General features: G+C 41.1%; 2 protein-coding genes across 2 annotated transcripts in view; both read right to left on the bottom strand.

Annotated features, from left to right (window-relative positions):
- LOC122751841 (zinc finger protein 345-like) overlaps positions 1 to 13,450 on the bottom strand; it is a 58,576-nt gene extending 45,126 nt beyond the window's left edge. The window contains exon 1 of the mRNA XM_043999031.1: positions 13,437 to 13,450. The gene's annotated coding sequence lies outside the window, so the exon portion shown is untranslated. The remainder of the gene's footprint in view (positions 1 to 13,436) is intronic.
- LOC122748431 (zinc finger protein 2 homolog) overlaps positions 1 to 17,182 on the bottom strand; it is a 28,621-nt gene that overhangs the window by 3,497 nt on the left and 7,942 nt on the right. The window contains exons 3-6 of the mRNA XM_043994065.1: positions 9,533 to 9,659; positions 8,786 to 8,881; positions 2,200 to 3,776; positions 1,346 to 1,863 (exon numbers count right to left, since the gene is read on the bottom strand). Of these exons, the coding sequence (XP_043850000.1) occupies positions 1,346 to 1,863; positions 2,200 to 3,776; positions 8,786 to 8,881; positions 9,533 to 9,659 (2,318 nt within the window). The remainder of the gene's footprint in view (positions 1 to 1,345; positions 1,864 to 2,199; positions 3,777 to 8,785; positions 8,882 to 9,532; positions 9,660 to 17,182) is intronic.

Here is a 17,182-nt window from a genome sequence, read left to right on the forward strand (position 1 = left end):
CAGGTAGGGGTGTGAACTCTGATCTCTCCTCTAGGGTAGATAGGCTTGCTTATTTTTTCCTATTTTATCAGTGACGCTTGTTCTCTCTTCACTAATCCCTAATATATTTTTGTTTTGTTTTGCTTTGTTTTGCTTTGTTTTTGCTTTGTTTTGTTTTTTGCAGGGGAATGATGGTTAAGTGACTTGCCCAGGGTCACACAGCTAGTAAGTGTCAAGTGTATGAGGCCAGATTTGAACTCAGGTACTCCTGAATCCAGGGCCGGTGCTTTACCACTGCACCATCTAGCTGTCCCCCCTAATATATTTTAAGAAATGTTTAATACTTAAACTGTTAAACTGTTGTCCTAGTTAGCTTTCCCCACACAGGGGACAGGTGACCATACACATTTACTTTTACCCCTTACATCCATTTTCTATGACCTCTTTGTGATACAGACCTAGTAGTGGTATTACTGGGTCGAAGGGTATTCACAGTCCCATAGAATTTTGAGTATATGAAACACAAAGTTATTAAATGGACTTTAAAATAGGTTTTACATGTAATTGGGGGAAAAATAATATTCTAAATAAATGACAAAAACATAAAAATGAATTCCCTAATTTTGAGCAAGCTCTGAATGTCAACTGAATGCATTTTCTAATTCATAACAGTGATAAGATTTCTATACAATGTGAATATTGCGTGAAGGTTTTACCACATTGATTATATTCCTTTTTTTTGTTTGTATTTTTAGTGAGGCAATTGGGGTTAAGTGACTTGCCCAGGGTCACACAGTTAGTAAGTGTCTGAGGCCAGATTTGAACCCCGGTACTCCTGACTCCAGGGCTGGTGCTCTATCCACTGTGCCACCTAGCTGCCCCTCACATTGATTATATTCCTAAGATTTCTCCAGTATGGATTCCCTGATGTGCAACAAGACTGGAGTTCACTGTGAATGTCTTTCTACACTGATAACAGCCACAAGGTTTCTCTCTATTGTGGATTCTCTGATGCTGAGAAAAACTGGATCTCAGTGTGAAAGCCTTTTCTCACAGATCACATTCATAAGGTTTCTCTCCAGTGTGGATTCTCTGATGCTGAGTAAAACTGAACCTCTTTCTGAAAGCCTTTCCACACTGATTACATTCAAAAGGTTTCTCCCCAGTGTGGATTCTCTGATGTGAAGCAAGTTGGGAGCTCTCTTTGAAAGCCTTTCCACACTGATTACATTCATAAGGTTTCTCTCCAGTGTGAATTCTCTGATGTGAAGCAAGTTGGGAGCTCTTTATGAAAGCCTTTCCACACTGACTACATTCAAAAGGTTTCTCTCCAGTGTGGATTCTCTGATGCTGAGTAAGACTGAACCTCTTTGTGAAAGCCTTTCCACACTGACTACATTCAAAAGGTTTCTCTCCAGTGTGGATTCTCTGATGGGCAGCAAGAGTGGACCTCGCTGTGAAAGCCTTTCCACAATGATTACATTCATAAGGTTTCTCGCCAGTGTGGATTCTCTGATGTGCTACAAGATGGGAGCTCTGTTTGAAAGCCTTTCCACACTGATTACATTCATAAGGTTTCTCGCCAGTGTGGATTCTCTGATGGCAAACAAGACTGGAGCTTATTGTGAAAGTTTTTCCACACTGATTACATTCATAAGGTTTCCCTCCAGTGTGGATTCTCTGACGTGCTGCAAGATGGGAGCTCTGTTTGAAAGCCTTTACACTCTGATTACATTCAAAAGGTTTCTCTCCAGTATGGATTCTCTGATGTACAGTAAGACTGAACCTCTCTATAAAAACCTTTCCACACTGATTGCATTCATAAGGTTTCTCTCTAGTGTGGATTCTCTGATGGGCAGCAAGCCTGGACCTCGCTGTGAAAGCCTTTCCACACTGATTACATTCAAACGGTTTCTCTCCGGTATGGATTCTCTGATGTACAGCAAGACTGAACCTCTCTATGAAAGCCTTTCCACACTGATTACATTCATAAGGTTTTTCTCCAGTGTGTATTCTCTGATGCTTCGCAAGAATGCATCTCTGTGAGAAAGCCTTTCCACACTGAGTACATTCATAAGGTTTCTCTCCAGTGTGGATTCTCTGATGGCAAACAAGACTGGAGCTTATTGTGAAAGTTTTTCCACACTGATTACATTCATAAGGTTTCTCTCCAGTGTGGTTTCTCTGATGTGAAGCAAGCTGGGAGTGCTTTGTGAAAGCCTTTCCACACTGATTACATTCAAAAGGTTTCTCTCCAGTGTGGATTCTCTGATGTACAGCAAGACTGAACCTCTCTATGAAAACCTTTCCACATTGATTACATTCATAAGGTTTCTCTCCACTGTGGATTCTCTGATGGGCAGCAAGCCTGGACCTTGCTGTGAAAGCCTTTCCACACTGATTACATTCAAAAGGTTTCTCTCCAGTGTGGATTCTCTGATGTACAGCAAGACTGAACCTCTCTATGAAAGCCTTTCCACACTGATTACATTCATAAGGTTTCTCTCCAGTGTGGATTCTCTGATGCTTAGCAAGAATGCATCTCTGTGAGAAAGTCTTTCCACACTGATTACATTCATAAGGTTTCTCTCCAGTGTGCATTCTCTGATGCTTAGCAAGATTGCATCTCTGTGAGAAAGTCTTTCCACACTGATTACATTCATAAGGTTTGTCTCCAGTGTGGATTCTCTGATGTGCTGCAAGATGGGAGGTTATTGTGAAAGCCTTTCCACACTGATAACATTCATAAGGTTTCTCTCCAGTGTGCATTCTCTGATGCTTAGCAAGAGTGGATCTCTCTGTGAAAGCCTTTCCACACTGATAACATTCATAAGGTTTCTCTCCGGTGTGGATTCTCTGATGTGCAGCAAGACTGGAGCTCTGTGTAAAAGCCTTTCCACACTGATTACATTCATAAGGTCTCTCTCCAGTGTGGATTCTCTGATGGGCAGCAAGATGGGAGCTCTTTGTGAAAGCCTTTCCACACTGATTACATTCAAAAGGTTTCTCTCCAGTGTGGATTCTTTGATGCTGAGTAAGATTGAACCTCTTTGTGAAAGCCTTACCACACTGATTACATTCATAAGATTTCTCTCCAGTATGAATTCTCTGATGGACAACAAGATGGGAGCTCTTTGTGAAAGTCTTTCCACACTGATTACATTTATAAAACGTTTTTCCAATGTGAATGTTGTGATGCCTTATAAGATCTGAGTTCAAACCAAAGGCCAATCCACAACAATCAACTGCATGTCTTCTCCTTCCATCATAAAACTTAGCATGCCAAGGAAGATACGATTGATCCGATGAGGTTGCTTTACATTCATTGTATTCAATAGGCTCCCTTCTAATGTGAATTGTCTGTAGAGTAATGAACTTAGAGCTCTGACTGAAGCCCTTCCCACTTCTGTCACTTTTCTGATGTCCAATGAGAGCAGAATTCAAATTCAAGGCCATTTCCAGATGATTACCTTTGTACTTTAGCATTTGATGAAACTTGTTCTGGGCCTTAAAAGGCTCTAGTTGTTGAGGAAACCATTTATTATCTTCACTCTCCTGAAAATATTCATTCCATGAAGCCCTTCTCTTCCTGTTATTTAAGACTGAAGAATGTGTGAGTGGCTTTTCGATTTCACCAAACTCACAGATACTCTTACCCAGCTTGCTTTCAGAGTCACAGATTTCTTTCAAATTGAAGTTCCAGGCACCATCACTCTCAAATCCATGCTGGCCAAATTCTTCCACGGAAATGTTCACCGTTGTAGCCATCTTCTTCACTTCCAACCTAGTCTCTCCACCTGAAGAAAAAAATTATGTATTAACAGAAATATACATTCACCTAAATATATGTTCTTTTCTCATGTGGCATAATGCATACTTATTCATATTCTATTTCCACAGTCAAAATGAAGAAATTTTAAATAGGCAGAATGAATCTTTGGAAACACCTGCAAAATGGCTTATTTTATTTTGTAAATAGTTTTTTTTCCCTTTTACATATAAAGGTAGCTTTCAAAATTTATTTCCCATAGAATTTTGTGTTTCAATTTTTTCCCCTCTGTCCTTTTCCTTCCCCCTTCCCAAAACAGCAAGCAATCAAATATACCTTATACGTGTGGAAGGATGTAAATACATTTCCACATAGTTCATGTTGTAAAAGAAAAAGCAGGTTAAAACAGAAAAACCAATGTAATGAAAATTTCAAAGTTGCAGTGTTAGACAAAGAAAGGGAAAAGAAAATAGGTTTATTGAGAGGGGGATCCTTTCTCACAATAAAACTGGTCTCAGTTCTAGGACCCAAAGACCCCAAGCCTCAGGATGCAGGGATATTTATATACAATGACTCCTCTCACTATTTATCATAACCCAAGAGGTACAAATACAATAAATATGGAATAGGGAGACGTTATCAGATACTAGCATAGTTACTTGCAATTGTATATATTGTTTTAAAATAACAGTTACTAAGTAATGGGCTTATAACATATGAAACCAGAAACTGGATTGTGTCTTTACCATCTTGGATGTGTCCTCTGGCCTATATTTCTCTGACTTTCTTTTCAGCTATCAAGACTTTCTACCATATTGGTTAAGCTTGGCTTTACAACTTCTCTCCAGCTCTCATTGGTCCCTTACACCTCAGAAGTTGCTATTTTAGGTATTGGACCTTTAAGCTGATTGGTGGCTATACCTAACCACAATTGGAAGTCGGGTAGTTGTACCTGTGGTTAAGTTTCTTGAGTAGCATTTTCCTTAGCTCCTTTCAATATCTATCTTACTTCATTATCATTTTCTTAAGCTACTAAAGAATATCTAAATCGTTTAAATCACAGTTTGTGCTCTATAAACTGATTAGTACTACTGTTAAATCACTTATATTTATGGGGTGGGGAAAATCTCATACACCATGAGAAACAAAAAACAGAAAAAAATGTGAAAATAATATGCCTCTGGGGCAATGAGGTGGCACAGTGGATAAAGCACCGACCCTGGATTCAGGAGGACCAGAGTTCAAATCCAGCCTCAGACACTTGACTCTTACTACCTGTGTGATCCTGGGCAAGTCACTTAACCCTCACTGTCCTGCAAAAAAAAAAAAAATAGCATGCCTCAATCTTCTTTCAGACTCCATCGTTTTTTCCTCTGGATGTGGATAGCATTTTCCATCATGAATCCTTGGAATTGTCTTGGATCATTGTATTAGTAAGAAGAGCTAAGTCTTTCATAGATGATCATTGCACAATATTGCTGTTATGGTGTACAATGTTCTGGTTTTGCTCATTTCACTCAATATCAGTTCATCTAAGTCTTTCCAGGTTTTTCTGAAATGTCTGCCCATGATTTCACTTGGCACATTATTATTTCATTACATTCCTATGCCACAGCTTGTTCAGCCATTCCCCAACTGATGGACATTGCCTCAATTTCCAATTATTTGGAACCTTAAAAAAACAGCTATATTCATATATACATATACATACATATACACACACATGCACGCACACACGCATGCACACACACACATACATATTATATATATAATTTTGGACCAGTCTTAATAGTTTATTTTTTCCAGTTACATGTAAAAACTTTTCAAATTTGGTTTTTGTTTGTTTGTTTGTTTGATTGTTTTAGTGAGGCAACTGGGGTTAAGTGACTTGCCCAGGGTCACACAGCTAGTAAGTGTTAAGTGTCTGAGGCCAGATTTGAACTCAGGTCCTCCTGACTCCAGGGCCAGTGCTCTATCCACTGCACCACCTAGCTGCCCCTCAAATTTGTTTTTATAAGATTTTGAATTCCAGAGTTTTCTTCATCCCTCTTCCTTCCTTCCTCCCAAATATAGAAAGTAATGTGATATGTTATATATGTACAATCACATTAAACACTACATTAGTCTTGTAAAAAAAAAAAAACACAAAAAACCAATCACAACAAAAGGGAATACCAAAACAGACAAAAAAAAAGTAAAAATAGGATGGTTCAATGTGCATGCAGAGTCCACAGTTCTTTTCCCTTGATGTGGACAGCATTTACCATGATGAGTCCTTTGGAGTTGTCTTGGAACATAGTATTGCTGAGAAGAGCTAAGTTTTTCACAGTTGATCATCCCACAATGGTGCTGTTACTATGGACAACATTCTCCTGGTTCTGCTCACTTCACTCAGCTTTAGCCCACTTAAGTCTTTCCAGGTTTTTCTGAAATCTGCCTGTTTATCATTTCTTTTAGCACAACAGTATTCCATTACATTCATATACCACAACTGGTTCAGTCATTCCCCAATCCATGGCCATTCCTTCCATTTCCAATTATTTGGAACTGCAAGAAAAGCAGCTACAAATGTTTTTGTACATGTAGGTCTCTTTTTCATGATCCCTATGGCATAGGGACTTAGTATGGCTGGGTCAAAGACTAGGCACAGATTTATTGCCCTTTGGGTGTAGTTACAAATTGCTCTGGACAGGGTTTGGATCAGTTCACAACTCCAGCAACAATTCATTAGTGTTCCAATTTTCCCACATCTCCAACACTTATCATTTTCCATTTCTGTTATACTAGCCAATCTAAGAGGTGTCAGGTGGTTCTTTTAATTTTCACCTCTCTACTCAATAGTGATTTAAAGCACTTCTTCATATGAATACATGTAACTTTGATTCCTGACTTTGAAAACTGCCTGCTTATATTCATTGGCCATATATCAATAGAGGAATGGCTTGTGTCCTTGTAAATTTGGTTAAGTTCTCTTTATATTTGAGACATAAGGCCTTTTTCAGAAACACTTGTTATAAAAATTGTTCCCCATCTTTCTGCTTTCCTTCTAATCTTGGTTACATTGATTTTGCTTCTGCAAGCATTTTTTCATTTAATGTAAGCAAAATGATTCACTTTGCATGTCATGATGTTCTCTATTGTTTGTTTGGGCATAAAATCTTCCTGTCCACAAATCTGACAGACTACTCTCTGCTTTCTTAATTTGCTGGTGGTAACACCCTTTATATCTAAATCATGTACTCATTTTTACTGTATCTTGGTATAAGGTGTGAGATGTGTGTCTGTCTAATTTCTGCAAGACAATTTCCATGTTAAAAAGCATTTGTTGCCAAATAGGGATATGTTATACTAGAAGCCATGCTCTTTTGGTTTCTCAAACTGTATACTATAGTCCTTTATTCCTCCATTTGGTGAACCTAACCTATTCCACTGATCTTGTACTCAAGTTCTTAGCCATTATGACAGATTTGATGACTGCTGCTTTATCATAGCATTTTACATTGGGTATGGCTAGGCCACCTTCCTTTACATTTCTTTATTAGTTCACTTCATAATCTTGTCCTTTTGTTCTTCCAGATAAATTTTATATTTCTTCTATCTCTATAAAACAATTATTTTGGGGTATTTTGTTATTATTCATCCTTCCTTCTTGAAGAGGACCAAGATATTAAGGAGGTGCTATCACGACTTACAATGAACTGGATTTCAGTGAGGAAAGACTGGGCAAAGTCACCAACCTCACTCTCTCCTCCAAACCAATCTGGGTCCAGTGGCTAGACGTTTATCAGGAGACCTGGAGATGGCCCCAAATGCAGTGAGTGACCTTTGCCTTTTTTTTTTTTTTTAAGGAAATTCAGAATCTTTTATTGATTTTACAATTATTGTCCGATGTGGGAGCCGCAGCTCCTGAGTGACTTATAACTGGTAACTGACACCTCCCGTGTTGTATCGACCACATAAGGAAGAGGAGCTGGAGTGTCTTCTCCGGGGCGCTGGCCTGGACAGGTCAATATGGAAAATACGCTGTTGCCCATACAGCAGGTTTTCCCTCTCCGTGACATTGGTGGATCCAAAGGAGAGGCAGAGCCAGTGCAGTTTGGCACCAGTGCCGCCGCAGGAGTTGCCAGAGGGATGTGATGTCCAACATCCAACTGCCTAAGGGACTCTGACTCCTGATTTTCCTCGGGGTTAACTCCCGAAGCCTTTCCCATATATGGGTATAACCGCAAGGCAGCAGAGGTTACCAATCAGGGTTTCCTTCCCCTAGGCAGCTTGCCTGCCAAGGCTAGAGTTCCACCGGCCCAAAGCGAATGGTTTTAAGGTGCCAGTGACTCGCCTTCACCACTTCTCCTGTTAGTGGAAACAGTTCCGCCATGAGAAGGCCAGGAGTTGGGCTTCAGTTGTCAGAGGCTATTTGAGATGCATGCTATTGGAGCATTTTATAGAGAGTGGGAGCTTATCCCCACTCCGACCCCGGCATGACAAACACAGCTAGGTGGCACAGTGGATAGAGCACTGGCCCTGGATTCAGGAGGACCTGAGTTCAAATCCTGGCTCAGACACTTAAATAGCTGTGTGACCCTAGGCAAGTCATTTAACCCCAATTCCTGCACCACAAAAAACAAAAAGAATCTCATTAGGTAGGATGAAGTATGGGGGTCTTAGGTAATATTTAATATGCTTTAATAAATGCTTAATGCCCCAAACTGGTGGTATAGCCTCTAATTTCTAAGTACCAATATATTAGAAACTCCAGCTAAGTTTCCCTACAACTTGGGCCAGAAACAGGTCACTCCCATATCATTTTAAATGCCACAAAAGAAACTGAAAGGCCCAGGAGTTTGACTTGCTCCCCTGTATGAGGAAATTGGGGCTCCAAAGATCAGTTACTTGCACAGGATCCCACAGCTGAAACATATCTAAAAATCAATTCCAACTAAGACCTTCCTGCCCACAAGTCTAGCACTCCCTTCACCACAACACTTAGGAGACCTCTTATGATAAGAGCCCTCATACACCTGCTTTTATGTCACTCACCTAGACAGGAGATCCTTGGACCTTTGTGCCCTACCATCCCTGGTGATTCCCCTCCCTGGAAAGGAGAGCTCAAATCTTCTCTAGAAACTGGAAGTCCTAGGAATAAAGAATAAGGAAGGGATGAGAAGTGGGAGAAATATACACTTCAGTCCTCCTTAGGGAATGAAGACATGCAAGCAGAGATGACAGGATGGTTCCCAGGATGCCTCAAGGATAGTTCCCAAGGTATTGATTGCTGGGCTCTTTGGAGGCAGGCTGAGGTCACACAGGCCATTTGGCATCAGAAAACTTCCCCTTTGTTCACCTCTTTCCTAGAAGGATGGGCACACTGCCTAGCTTCGATTATCTAGAAATTGGAGGCTGTGGTAGTGCAGTGGTAACAGCCCAGGGCCTAGAGTCACTAAGACCATTTCAAACCAGTGTCAGACACATGGGAGCTGTGTCCCCCTGGACAAGTTCTGTAACCTCTTTGCCTGTTACCTATGAAATGGGGATGATAATACTACCAAACTCATAAGGATGTTGCAAAGATCAAATGACAATAAGGACAATACACTTTGCCCAGTGCTGGATATAGAGCAGGTATATGTAAATGCTTATTCCATTCCCTTCCTTTCCCAACATCTGGACTGGAATTTGTGGGAACAAAGAAGGAAGAATCAGGATAAACTTGCTAGGACTGGTAGGATGAGGAGCAGGGAGCTACCATGTCAGCAGCTCACAGTCACCAGGGGCAAAGGTCCTTACCCACAGAGAGCAGGTTCTGGACATTCTCCAGCATGACCTCCTTGTACAGCTCTCTCTGAGGATGGTCCAAGAGGCGCCACTCCTCCTGGGTGAAATCCACAGCCACATCCTTGAATGTCACCAACTCCTAAACCACCAAAGGTCACATGATTTAGAGCTGAAAAAGACTTCAGAATTCACCTAATCCAACCCTCATCAACTTAGAGGAAGAAACAAAAGCACAGAAGGCATTTGCCCTAAACTCATATATTTATGAGAGGCAGCAACAACACTTGAACCCATATGCAACAAGAGCCCAGTGGACTATTGAGGAAAGCATTTTATATTGAAGTGAGAACCATGTTAGAATGATAAAAGTTAAATAAAGTTCTTACTATGGAATGTTTCTCCCCATAGGCTCAGGGAGAAGTTATGGGTTCTGGGAGTGAAGTATCAGAGCCTAGGGAGAAGAAAGCAAGGTAATATGAAATTCCTCCTCAACACAAGGGATATGTTACATGTCATAAGGGATATGCTAAGGAAATTTTATAAAGAATTTATGAGAAGTTGGCAAATATTGTATACTCTGGGGAGAAAAAATATTTTTAGTCATCACTAAGGAGAAAACAAAGAAAGAAATATTGCTTACAATCTGCCCTGAAGTAAGAGTTATGAGAATCGCTTTCCAGCAAAGTGAGGAAAAGTTATGCATTGGAATAGTAAGGGCTTGGGGTAACACCAGGTATGATGTGTCATAGCCAAAACCAATTTCATGTCTTTGCTTTATAATTGCTTTCACTAGTTAAAGGAATATATTCATTGATTTTAATATTTAGTTACATAAAAATAAGAGTAACTATGATGGGGAAAGGAGAACTCATTCACTTATAATAAAAATTACATTTTCCATAGAATTTTTATTGACTATGGTTGGAGATCAAGCTTATTCATAAGATGTTGACAGTTTATTTGTGAAAAAGAAATGATCACAACAGAACCCTAAAACGTTAGAACATTTGACACCAAGAGTCAAGACAAACAGGGAAGAAGCAGAATGATGAAGAACAGACAAGAGATCAGCCATAAGGGCAGCTAGGTGGCGCCGTGGATAAAGCACCTGCCCTGAATACAGGAAGACCTGATTTCAAATCTGGCCTCAGATACTTGACACTTAGTAGCAGTTTGAACCTGGGCAAGTCACTAAACCCTCAATCCCCTGAAAAAAAAACGGGATGCCCATCAATTGGGGAATGGTTAATAAGCTGTGATACGTCAGTGGAATGGAATGATATTGTGCTGTAAGAAAGGAGCAGATGCATTTCAGGAAAACCTAGAAAAGCTTACAGGAACTGACTCTGAGTGAAACGAGCAGAACCAGGAGTACATTGCATACATAGTATCAACAACATTGTGTGATGATCGACTGTGAGAGATTTGATTTTTCTCAGCAACACAATGGTCCAAGATAACGCCAAAGGTCCCAGGATGGAAAATGCTCTCCACATCCAGAATAAAGAACAGTGAAACCTAGATGCAGATGGAACCATATTATCTTTCTTTTTTCTTTTTTGAGGTTTTCCCCCTTTGTTCTGATTGTTCTTTCACAACATATGCAGATGTATTTTTAATGTGATTTTACATATATAACCTATATCAGACTGCTTGCTGTCTTGGGGAGGGAGAAAAATTAGAAATCTTATAAAAACAAATGTTGAGGGACAGCTGGGTGGCCCAGTGGATAGAGCACTGCCCCTGGATTCAGGAGGAAGGACCCCAGTTCAAATTTGGCCTCACGCACTTGGTACTTACTGGCTGTGTGACCCTGAGCAAATCATTTAACCCTCATTGCCCCACTCCCCCCAAAACATGTTGAAAACTCTCTCTACATGTAACTAGAAAATAAAATACTTTTATGATAAAAAAAAATTGGACCTTTTAGTATCTCTGTGCCCCAACCCAGTGTTATCCAAAACCTCTTTGTAAGCCTGTCTATGATAACATGACCTAACCCATCCTACCCAAAGGTTAGGTCATATAACTCAGGAGGGGTGACTGTCTCTGCATCACCTGTGAAACTCTGAGACACACATGTCTGTCACCCACTCAAGGAGGGCGTCTCTCCCTAGAGAGAATAGCTAAACCACAGTTTATAGTCTGGCTGTAACTTGTGCTCCCTTGTTCTCGCTGTCCTAGGAAAGATCCTGACAAATGTCCCAACAGGATCATGGGAGATCCTGTTTATATGGCTCCCAGCACACAGCAGACACCAGATAACCCTGTCTGGTCTTCTTGAACCTCAGTCCTCTTCTCTCTCACCTGGGGACACAGGCCTCCTGGATGATCCTTGACCAAGAACCGTCACTGCCTAATCTGTGCCTTTCCAAGGGCTTCTAATGCTTGCACAGACCCCCTCTTCACCTGGGCCCCCTGGTGTTGTGGGAGGAGGGACCCCAAACCCCAAGGAATCATTAAACTTTCCCAAGGCAAAAACAGCTTTACTTCCAATCTCTTTTTTTTTTTTTTTTTGCGGGGCAATGGGGGTTAAATGACTTGCCCCAGGGTCACATAGCTAATAAGTGTCAAGTGTCTGAGGCCGGATTTGAACTCAGATCCTTCTGAATCCAGGGCCAGTGCTTTATCCACTGTGCCACCTAGCCGCCCCCTACTTCCAATCTCAAGAATATTGTATAGCTCAGACACTTGATACTTCCTAGCTGTGTGACCCTGGGCAAGTCACTTCACCCCCAATGCCCAGCAAAAAAACAAACAAAAACAAAACAAAACAAAACAAAAAAAACACCAAAAAAACCGACCCTGGTCTGGGAGGAACAAAGATGATATATTGATAAGGATGAGTGCTATTACTACCCAGGCCCTCCTTTCCAGTTGTTTCCCTTCCAGTGGGCTTCACCCTCCTAACTGCTTTGCACACAGCTTTTGTTTTTTGTTTTGTTTTTTTTTGGTGAGGCAATTGGGGTTAAGTGACTTGCCCAGGGTCACACAGCTAGTAAGTGTTAAGTGTCTGAGGCCGGATTTGAACTCAGGTCCTCCTGAATCCAGGGCCAGTGCTTCATTCACTGCGCCACCTAGCTGCCCCCTGCACACAGCTTTTGTGTGTAAACATGGAAAGGACCAGGTCTTCTCTTACCCAGGGAGACAGGTTTTCAGCAGTGATTCTGTCTCCTGCTCATATGTTCCTCTCTCCTAATAAATCACTTTTCATTTTACAAAATTTGTGATGAGCCTCCAATTTGTGGGTGACCTTGCCTCCTGATCCAGGTCACAAGTCTCACAACACTAATGGTGCTGAAACCCAGCAAAAGTCATTGGGCAGGTAAAAAGGTGGGCTGCTCATGTGGCTCTTGGATTCCCCAGGTGGGGGTGTACACTCTGCTCTCTCCTGTAAGGATCCCCTAGACCCAGGCCACAAGGCCCCCAACACTGGCTTCCTTCACATCTCAGCAAAATCCTCACCTTCTGAAAATGAGATTTTCCTGGTCCCTGACACTGCTTGGGCCTTCCCTTTGAGGGGGCCTCCCATTCATACTGTAGAGACCTTGTGTGGACCCAGCTGCTGCCATGTTATCTCCCAAGGAGACTCTGAGCCCCTTGAGGGCAGGGCCTGTTATGGTTTGAACCTTCCTTTGTATCCCCAGTAGGTTGGCACAGTGCTTGGCACAGAGGAGTCACTGTCTAAATGCTCACTGACAACCTAAGAAATGTCAAATGAGAGGGATTCAGAGAGAGCAGGGAAGACTGGGGTGGCCTGAGGCAGAAGGAAATGAGCAGAACCAAGAGGACCATGTCTGTTCTGCTGACAGCAGGGCACAGGACAATGTACATGGTAACAGGATAAAGCTTCCTGGGCTCTGCTGGATTCCACCTTTGCTGATGCTGGTCAGGTCTGGGGATGGGCTGTACTCACCTGGGAGGAGGGTCTCTGGGTCCCTGGGGTCATTCTCTCTAGCTCCAGGCTCTCTCCTTGGAATAGGCTTTGATTGTCAGCAAACTGGCCTGGGGAGGGAGAAGGGTCTCAGAGTGGGAGAGACATTGTCTTTGCCTTTTCTTCCTAGGGTGGACACTGGCCTACCTGGAATTACAGAGCTTGAAGTTGTTATGTTTAAAATTGAACTGTTATGACTAAAAATCTAATGTGTGGTCATCTTAAATTAGAAGCTTATAGCACCAGCCTTTGGGCATTAAGTATTTATTAAAGTACATTAAAAGTTAGTATAAAGGGGGCAGCTAGGTGGCGCAGTGGATAAAGCACTGGCCTTGGATTCAGGAGTACCTGAGTTCAAATCCAGCCTCAGACACTTGACACTTAACTAGCTGTGTGACCCTGGGCAAGTCACTTAACCCCCATTGCCCTGCAAAAATAAAAATAAAAAAAAAATAAATTAAAAAAAAAAAGTTAGTATAAGAGAGAGGAAGAACACATGGAGTTCAGAAAGTTAGGAGATCTGTCTACTCTGCCTGCCCCTCCTGTTGCCAGGAGCTTGTCCCAGAAACCAAAAAAGGATCCATTCCCAGTCTTTCTGAGCAGGACCTCAAGAGGGCTGGTCCTCACACACAGCTCCAAGCTAACTGACTGGCAGCATTGATTGACATGACCTCTGTGTGGTTCTGTGAATAGATGTAACTTCCAGAGGCCAGGCAGCTTCCCAGCACTAGTTACATGCTTTCTCCTCAGGAGGGCATTGCCCTGGTTCTCACAATGTCTTTCTCAGCAGGGGGTGGCACCCTGATTCTCACACTCCCACCCTGTGCTTCATGAAGAAACATTGTTTCCTTCCATGAAGCAACAACATTACAGATACTTATGACTAACAAAGTAAAGGGAATGAAGAGAGAAAAAACATTGAGCAACACATTAAGAAAGGCTAAAGGGGGCACTCCCTTAGTAAGTGGACATTATAAACAGTGTATACAATGGGGAAAAGGAAAACAGGAAAATGTCCATTTCAGTCTTTGTTAGTCTTTTCTCAGATGACTCTTGGGATGTCCTCTGGGTGTAGTTGTGGAATGAAAGTCTTTCAGGTGTGGATGCTGATGATTAAGGCTAGCAAGTCTCAACTGTAGAAGTTTCCAGTGTGTTTGTAAAGTCCCTCAGGTGTTTCAGGGACTGGTAATCAGCTGGGAAATTTCCTCCAAAATTGATCTTAACACAACTTCAGATAGCTTTGCCAATAACCAAATCAAACAATGAGACTTCTCAAAAACGTGTCTAAGGAAATTCAGAAGATTTTAGAGGTTTTTATAATTATTGTCCAGTTGTTACACATGAAATATATAATAAAAACAAAAATTGAAGCATTCTCTGAAACTCTATATTACTACACTCCCCACTGGGGAGAATAAATTGAGAAGACAACTGTGATATTAATTTAGAAACTATTTTTTATCTTTGTTTCATCACTTTTTGCATCATCTGCCTAATTATCCTCATGCCATTATGAGAAATTAAAGGACCTAATATAATTAGTAGCAGATGTCAAGGCCCAATCCAACATTATATTTATCATGACACCTGAGAATTATGGGGGTTACTACAACAGAACAGAGAAATAAGAGAATGAGCATTGACAAACTTCATGGCTGTACAGACAGTTGATACAGTACACTGAGGGTAAACTGAGTCAAGCTTAATCAAATCCATGGGACTGAGATGTCCATGGCATCAGGTAAATAGGAGGGGAACATCAAACTCAGACATAAAACCAGATGGCCTAGCCCAGCCATCCAGTGCTATGCAGGGGAAAATGAAACCAAGAGAATCCAACCTCAACTCTTGCCAATGGTCGTTCTCTTGGTCTTTCCCAAGGCAGTGCAGTACCTGGACTCCTTCCTGTCTTACCTTTTGGGACAGCTCAATGTCTGCTCTTGTATGTATTCCTCTTGTGATTGGCTGGCACCTTGGCCAACTGGCACCTGGTAACTCAGAATGAAGGCACTTAATACCTTAAATGGTAAGGTCCCATAATCCAAGTCTCATATGGATTTAATTGAGGATAATGATGACTGCAAAAAATGTGAATATGCTTTGACTCAGCATATAAGATACAATATGCAATCATTCCAAATACTAACTTTTTTTAAAATTTAGTAAAAATAGTACTTCTAGAATTAATTTACAGTTGTCATGGTAATCAATTTACTAAGGAAATATATTAAAGAATTTGATCAAATGATCAGTTGGAAAAATAATTAAAAGTATGGGAGAATAATACTTCTAGACTTAATATTGTATTATGATATCAAGACCATTTTGCATTGGTTCAAAAATAGAGAGATGAATAGAACAAAATACACATGGAAGAAAAAAAGACTATGAAATTCAAACTGGAGAATCCTAAATGAATATTGTAATGATTGGAATGATGCCACCTACTGGAGACTAGCTGTGGGAAAGCTCCACCATGAGGAAAATGCCTCAGAGGCATTGTGGCTTTTCCTTGGCATCAGGAAATGACGTTTGCTCATGGGTGCTGTCTATCAAGGCTACCAGCCAATCAACTTGAGGAGCCTCCTATTTTCTGGGAGGAGACAGGAAGGAGGAGAGGGAGCCTGTGTGGAGAGCTCTTGGGCTTTTTTGGGTTCCTGACTGGATGGTGGTGGCGGCAGAGGACTTCACAGGAAATTTGAGGAAAGATAGGAAAGCCAGGCTGTTGGAATTCTGTTCTCAATCTTTTTCTTTCTATTTGCCAATAAACCCTTAAAAACCTAAACTCATTTTATCAGTGATTTTAGTCAGTTTCCCCCAAAACTGGGGGAACAGATTAGAATCCACATTTAGAATCTTAAATTACACAATATGAATATTAAAAAAGCATTAGCGGGCAGCTAGGTGACAGTGGATAGAGCACCCGTCCTGGAGTCAGGAGGACCTGAGTTCAAATGCGGCCTCAGACACTTAACACTTACTAGCTGTGTGACCCAGGGCAAGTCACTTAACCCCAATTTCCTCACGCACACACAAAAAAAAGAGCATTACAAAATATAAATTTGATTACATAAATATAAAAAGCTTTTGCAAATGTTCCTCTTTTTTTTCATGGCAATAAGGGTTAAGTGTCTTGTCCAAGGTCACACAGCTACTAAGTGTCAAGTATCTGAGACCACATTTAAACTCAGGTCCTCCAGGGCCAGTGTTATATCCACTGAGCCACCTAGCTGCCCCACTTTTTTTTAAGCTAAGTATAAAACACAACCTTAAAAGAATGAATATCTCTATGAAAATAAACCCATACTATTAATTTCAAAATGTAGATGTAATAGCATAGAAACCCTTATTAACATTTGAACTGATATGATTTCTAAGTGAATTTAGAACATTTTTGATTCGAGTATCTAAAACCCCCAACTCTCATATTAATTAATATCTTGCTGTTTACTTCTACATTTCTGTAAAATATGTCCTCATTGGGGCAGCTAGGTGGCGCAGTGGATAGAGCACCGGCCCTGGAGTCAGGAGTACCTGAGTTCAAATCTGGCCTCAGACACTTGACACTTACTAGTTGTGTGACCCTGGACAAGTCACTTAACCCCAATTGTCTCACTAAAAAAAAAAAAGTCCTCATCTATAGCAATAGAAACAGGTTCTTGATATATGATAATTGCCTTGTACATTTTTATTCAGCTTAAGTTTCTCTTGTTTTTCTTTAACCCCTT

This window comes from Dromiciops gliroides, chromosome 3 (genome assembly GCF_019393635.1).
Source record: "Dromiciops gliroides isolate mDroGli1 chromosome 3, mDroGli1.pri, whole genome shotgun sequence".
In the NCBI taxonomy this organism is placed as follows: domain Eukaryota; kingdom Metazoa; phylum Chordata; class Mammalia; order Microbiotheria; family Microbiotheriidae; genus Dromiciops; species Dromiciops gliroides.